Source organism: Urocampus carinirostris, chromosome 11 (genome assembly GCF_059441175.1).
Source record: "Urocampus carinirostris isolate Australia breed hairy pipefish chromosome 11, RoL_Ucar_1.0, whole genome shotgun sequence".
Lineage (NCBI taxonomy): Eukaryota > Metazoa > Chordata > Actinopteri > Syngnathiformes > Syngnathidae > Urocampus > Urocampus carinirostris.
In genome coordinates this window covers 14,666,238-14,673,256 of record NC_142359.1, presented here as the reverse complement: position 1 = coordinate 14,673,256, position 7,019 = coordinate 14,666,238, and the positions used below count along the sequence as shown (strand labels likewise).

At 41.1% G+C, this 7,019-nt stretch overlaps 1 protein-coding gene across 1 annotated transcript; it reads left to right on the top strand.

Annotated features, from left to right (window-relative positions):
* The first annotated feature begins 22 nt into the window (after positions 1–22).
* cth1 (cysteine three histidine 1) lies at positions 23–5,637 on the top strand. The gene is made up of 2 exons (XM_088347779.1): positions 23–248; positions 4,661–5,637. The coding sequence occupies exons 1-2, from the start codon at positions 240–242 to the stop codon at positions 5,435–5,437; spliced, it is 786 nt and encodes a 261-aa protein (XP_088203905.1). The 5' UTR covers positions 23–239; the 3' UTR covers positions 5,438–5,637.
* Positions 5,638–7,019: the final 1,382 nt, after the last annotated feature.

Here is a 7,019-nt window from a genome sequence, read left to right as displayed (position 1 = left end):
CCCACGTGACCCCTGCGCACACCGGTTGTTAATTGGGACTTAAGTGGGCACTTTGCCTCGGTCACCAGAAAACAAGGAAATTCGCTTTCTCCTGTTTCACGACGGGGAACGTTTTCGTGTTCGTGCTGATTACCATCTGTCGACGAAACTGTTTCACGTTTTGTTCTGTTTTGAAGAGGTATCGTCGTTTAGGGGTTAACTTAATCTATTGTCGCAAGTAGCAACTACGCATCCAAGCCATGATTGAGGTAAGTCATCAAGAGTTAATAATGGTTTCCTCATTGCCTTTTTTTGGTAGGAGCTCTGTGTTTATAATCTGTCATCCATAGCATCATTGCTCCTTTCTCTCATTATCAGGTTTGGGTAGGGTTACTTGATTACTTTCAATTACTTTTGTATTACTCCAATACTAAATATGCTAATAAAAGACAAAAGAAACTAAATATGAATAAAATGACTACATTTTGTGCAGGATTGGGGAGTAACAGAATACATGGAACGGCAAAAATGATGTTGGCAAGCTGTTTGGATTTAATTTCATTTTGTTTCTGTCGGATTTTATGTTAGTTTTGCCGGAGATCAAAGCCAGGAGAGAAAGCTTACCACGTTTTGTGAGTCATAATTTTATTCATATTTAGTTTCTTTTGTCTTTTATTAGTACATTTGGTATTGGAGTAATCCAAAAGTAATTGAAAGTAATCAAGTTAAAGTAACCCAACCCTGCTCATTATTTTTCAATTCTTTTAAGACTTTATTACAGCACTCATGCTCTTCAGTATTTATCTTCATGATTTTTGTCCATTCCCGCGTGTTTTCGACACCTAGCAGACTCGAGTAGTCAGGAAACCAAAAGAGGTTAAAGACGTATACTCTTCAGTTTTTTTTTCCCACAAACTTTGTCCATTCCTGCATGTTTTCGTGTCCTTTAGGACTCAAGTAGTCTGGAAACCAGAAAATGTTAAACCTATGCATTTCTGTACTTATCATCTTTGAAATTGGTCCATTCCAGTGTATTTGACTCAGAGCAGCGGGGATGACCTTAGATTCATAGCACCTAGAGCAGGGGTCGGGAACCTATGGCTCTTTCTATGAGTATCTGTGGCTCAGAGACAAATTTGATTGCAGGCAAAATTTCTCCATCTTGTTCAAAACTTGTTCTGTCTATCCTATTCAGGTTCACGCAAAGCCAAACCAAAGCTAAATAACAAGGAATTACTTCGCAGTATATATAGGGCACGTTTTCCACTACAATTTACAGTCAAGGTGTCACACAAAAAAAGGGGGGGGGGGAACTCGTTTTGGCTGTACAACACTAAAGAATCCTTTATATAAAAGTTCACTATTCAATCTGTGTTCAGATACCTTATGATGAATCCACAGAACTGTAAATACGGCAAAACACCGGAAGAGAACTTAGTTATTTGATTGGGTGAGTGGGAGGGATGGGTGGAGCTATGCAAAAAGTGCAAGCACTCCCTCCCATCTCTCGCCCTACGCCGTCTGCGCCAAAAGTGAGCTCATCAGGCTCCCTATTTGCAGAATGTTGTGACGTTTTTACACAATAGAGGGCTCCGCGCTTTGTGCTAAAAATAGTAACACGGCTTCGTGCCGCCATCTTGGAAGTCTGTCGATTACAAGCGGTGATAGCGAGAGGAGCTAATATTTACTCAGTTTGTCTATTTATTTACTCAACTAGCTTCTTTTGTGTACGGATTTTGTCCATCAAAACTATGGAAAACTACGTGGAGAGTTTAGACAAGCAAGCACGCGAGCGATACGCTGCGAAGTTGCATTTTATTGGAAAATTGGATTCCTACAAAATTAAAAACAAGGACTGGAAGTCTGATCCCGATTTGTTGCCGTGTGTGACTTACATCGAACTTGTTAACTATCTTATTTTCCACCCAAGTCCCTTTTGTGAACTGAAGGATTTTCAAAATTACAAAAGTATGGAAGCCTACGACAGATTTGTGTCTGGTTGGGTTTGGGATGTGTCTGTGCACACAAGCGAAGGTGATGAAAACAAGATTGTGAAAGGGAAAGTTCTACATTCTCAGTTTGTCTCAGCCAAGTTTACAACCATGGATCATTGTTGACAAGTCATCATCGATTCTGTGTGCCCATTGCAACTGTGTTGCAGGTTTAGGGGAATGTTGTTCTCATGTTGCTTCCCTTTTGTTCTATGTTGAACAACCCGGGAAAGGCAACGCTTCTCCGAACGGCGCACCGGTGGCTAAGTTAGCTTAGCTTTCGGGGGCTTTAAATCCTCTATTGACGCGAGTTGACTGAGGAAAGGAGACTCTTTCCCTGAAACTGCGTTGAATTTCTCCACCAAAATAGTGTACGAATGAGAAACGGAGTTTTGTTCGGTTTTTAAATGTCGTTTTCGGCGAAATACCTCACATATGTTATAAAAGTAGTTTGGGGTCGTCGAGCTGTTGTCATGAAGTACACATGTCCCATAACCTTTTTAAAATTTATTTCTACATCATAAATAATTCAATGTACCTGTCAGAAAGTGGTCAGAACGAACACAGTCAAGCTTTAGCAAATTCGACCGGTTGATAGCTGCCAGCCACATTCGTCTTCGCCGTTCACTTTTCTCCTGAGCTTCAATCCCCTGATCGTAAACACACTTCGGAAGTCTAAAGAAGCCCTTCCCACCCTTTTCCCCTCGGCTACAACAGCCAACAATAACGCAGGTATTCGGCTTTACAATGTAGAATCTAACTGGTTCGCTGAACAATAACAATGAAGTGAAAAGCTTTGTGGACTTCCAAAATGGGCGCCAGCAATGCATTGTGGGTAATCTTAGGACCTCGAAGCACTCTATAACTGCTTGCATCTGGTTTTGAAACCAATATGTATGAAAAAAAGGGTCAAAAGGAGTTTAACCGATCTTGAGTAATTGCAAGAAAGAGACAAGTTTAAAGTGGTATGTTTGTTGATTTTGGGACAGGGGCTCTGGCATTATTCACTTTTCATATTCTTTTATCAAATCATCAAAAATAAATGTGCTGAAGACTAAGCTTTTGTCTGGGGCGCGGGTTTAGCAATTTAGTAAATTTGTCTCATAATATATGGTGTGGCTCTTTCCCAAAATAAAATTAATATTTTTTGCTTTTATGGCTCTTTGAGTCAAAAAGGTTCCCGACCCCTGACCTAGAGTGTCTGGCTGGTTAAAAACTTTTATTTTCATTTCACTTGGTTATATCAAAATATTATAATTGCAGATGTTATATATTTGGCAAAAGGCTTTTTATTTTAAAATGCTATATTTTTTTTAATTGAATTCTGGCACTTTTTGGCTTCCAGAATAGAATAGAATATAATATACCTTTATTGTCATTGTTACAAAATGGGTTAACATATTGTGACAACAAAATTGGGCATTACACTCCAGTCTCACACATTCACAGTGAGGTAAAGAAACCAAGACGATAAGGAACAGAGAAGATAAGGTTATAAATCAAGGAGGATGAGGTTATAGTTATTTACACAAAGAAATGACTGCATGTAGGATGTTACATATGTTTCAGCACTCTGACTGTTAAACATTGCAGCCTCCAGACTCCGCTGCTGTGCCGCAAGTGACACGAAGGAGGTGGGAGAGCGGTGCTAGTAATGAAATGGACTGAACCATTTCAAGGTCCTGGAGCATTTCCAACACTGCTTTGTTCCTTTTTTTTTTTTTTTTTTACCATTTATCTCGCGTTTCTCATCATATTTAGGGCTATCCTCTGTTTGTTATTTCTGTATGCTATTGCACATCAACTCCTAGCATCAGTAAAGATGCCTCACTCTGTTGGAAATATGTGTCTTGTGACAATATTGGACAATGGAAATCATTGTTGACTGATACTTGTATCGATTTTTGTCCAACGTCGACCAATCGTTGCAGCCCTAAGTGCCAACTTTCCATTTGCTGCCTATTGGAGTCCAGAGCGTTTGGTTGACACGGTGTCTTGGAGAAACTCGAGATTACAAAATATTTGTGCGAAAGTTGGTCAAGCTGTTTTAGGTACATCTACAAGAAGGTTATGACACACAGGCAGAATAGGGGACACGGTAACTTTTTTTGCCAATCAGAATCCGGAGCACAATAAGTCATGTTTATTTGTATAGTCCTTAATTACTAAGTCTCAAATGGCTGCACAGACCTGATTATTGCAAACCACTGGCTATTTTTACACCATCCCCTGATCTAAAACCTAGATGAGGGCAAGGAAAAACTCAAAAACCTCAACATGAGGAAAATGAAGAAACCTTGAAGGGGACCGCACATGAGGTAATCCCCCTTCCAGGATGACTAGGCTGCAATGGATGTTGCAATAGCAAATATACAGATAGTGTCAACATAAAATATAGCTTATTCATATGCTATGGAATAGAAGTGTTTTAATCCTAGATTTAAACAGTTCCACTGAGGTTGCAGATGGAATCTCAGGGGGACGGGCATTACAAAGCCCTGGGGCCCAAATGGAAAGAGTATCAACCTTTATGACTGATTACTGTATACAAGATTCTTTCTTCACCTCCCAACAATTCATTCGGTTTCTCCAGAAATCTGGAAACTGGATATAAATCGGATCATTGCCTGCAATTAAACGATCAATGTTCACACATGACTCACACATCTGACAGCCTGTGTCTTTCGCAGGCAAGCAGCGACTTGTTCCTTCCCGATTGTCACGATGAAGGTCCGCTCCGCAACATGTTCTCCAGCAAAAAGAGCGGCGACGATGGAACCCTCTCTCTCGTGGATGCCCTGCTACCCGTTTTGGATCCGCCCGTGCCCCAACACCCTTGGGTGTTCTCCACCCGCTACAAAACGGAGCTTTGCGTCAGCTACGCCTCCACCGGCTCCTGCAAGTACGCAGAACGTTGCAATTTCGCTCACGGCCTTCGCGACATGCACATGCCGTCCCGCCATCCCAAGTACAAGACGGAGCTGTGCCGCAGCTACCACGAAACGGGCCAATGCCACTACGGCAGCCGCTGCCTTTTCGTGCATGCCGCCGCCGAGCTGCGTCAGGCTCCCCGCCGCACCCGCCGCCCCATCCCCAGCCGCGCCGTACCCTGCCGCAGCTACAGCAACTTCGGCTTCTGCCCGTACGGAGCGCGCTGCAACTTCCTGCACACGGAGAAAGTCGTCTGCCGCTCTTTCGGCGCCTTCGGTTTCTGCGTTTTCGGCACCAGGTGCCGTTTCCAGCACGTGGTCCCCTTAGCGATGAAAACCGGAGAACGCGGCGTGAGCAGCGCCGGCCCCGTGTCTCCCGCGTTCGAGTCCCCGATGCCATCGCCGTCCACTTCTCCGCAGGCCCACAGTGTCTTCAATTTCTCCAGCCAGCAGCTTGGCAACCTGTTGATACCTTTGGCCTTGCAACTGCAGCAGATGGAGAACAAGAATGCCAGTGATGTGTGGGAACAATATTAGTTTTAAATGCCAAGATTTTATTTTTTGTCATACATCGTTATGGTTGTGCACTTTTTATTAAGTGTCTTTAGAACTTGTGTTCTACACTGTTGTACTTACTCGAAGCGACCAAATGTTGTCTAATGGGTAATCATGTTACCATTGTACATTTTGAGTGACTTAGTGTGTATAGAACAATTATTTTTTTTTAATGTCAAATACATTAATCTGGATTGCATGAGGGGACAGGGAATGAAGTTAGATTTTCTCGATCCCTACTTCAATGTAATGGATTTTCCCTTATTCAACATACCTGGGGATGAACTAAAATTTTCATTTTATTCAATTTGGGCTTTAACACTGTTGATAAACAGTCTTAAAGGTGAATCTGGGGCACAACTGCTTGTAAAGACTGCTATTCCTTTTTTCTGTATAATATATTAATGGTTAGTTTACAATGTGAATAATGACTGCTACTGGCTCTTTACTAGGATAACTCAATATAATTTTCCCAAATTCTAAGTCCAACAGAGTTTTCTGGTACATTTTAACGGAAAAGTTGTCTAGAATTTTTTTTGGAGGGCTTGTTTAAACACAAATAATACAAACTCGAGACTCGGTTTTATTTTTTTCCCCCCATCCTCTTGCAAGGTTTCAGGTTTTTTTGGGGATACTTGTAACGGCAACATGACGAAGAAGCGTCTTCATATACAAACATTTCTCCACAAGTTTTTGTTTTTAATCAAAGGTTTATAATTTATGCTTATTAAATACGGTTTTTTAAATAAAGTTATTACCTCTAAGATGTTACACAGACTGTCCCTTGATTTTTTTTTTTTGTGTGCGTCGCTATAGTTCGTAACCGGATGTCATGCCTTTGTAACATTATCAAATTCCACACACAAATACACGACCCTGCAATTACATAAACTTGTTACTTTGGTGGCTTTCACTTAGTATAGAAAATTCCCAAAGGAGGTCATTTGCTGAATTAAAATAAATTGGATTTAACCGATTTTGAAGCTCAGATGGATTTACTTCCGGTTCAATTACAATTGACATTAAAACTTTATACTAATATGGACACTATGATGGAAGATTCTACTTCGTCCGAGAACCCTTCTTCGTGATATGTAAATATTGTTTTACATTTATTCTCGTGATGTAAATAGCAGTGTAAATAACTTGCAGACTGTTAAATGCAGCAGTTTTTGTATTGTGTTGCTTGTTGTTAGGCGGCTAGCTTTCGAGCGCTAGCTGTATGTCCACCAGACTCCTTATAAGAAAACATTTCAGGAATTAATAAGACGTTTACGTCCCTTTATTTACAAAAGCTGTTCTCAAATGTTTTTGTTTTTGAAGGACGGAGATTTTTTTTGAGAAAGTTCTGTTACGTTGATAGTTTATCATTTTTAGGCGACATTAGCTGATCTGCTTTATTTTTACAGACCCTTAGAATTTAGTTTACTGGCTGTACTTGCCCAAGACACACCACAGTAAATGGTGCCCATACGACCCCAGTGGTTAAGGGATTCAACCAACAAATTAAGAGACAGCAAGGCAAAGAAAGGGGGGCGGGAGACCGAAAGGTCTCGCAAACCCT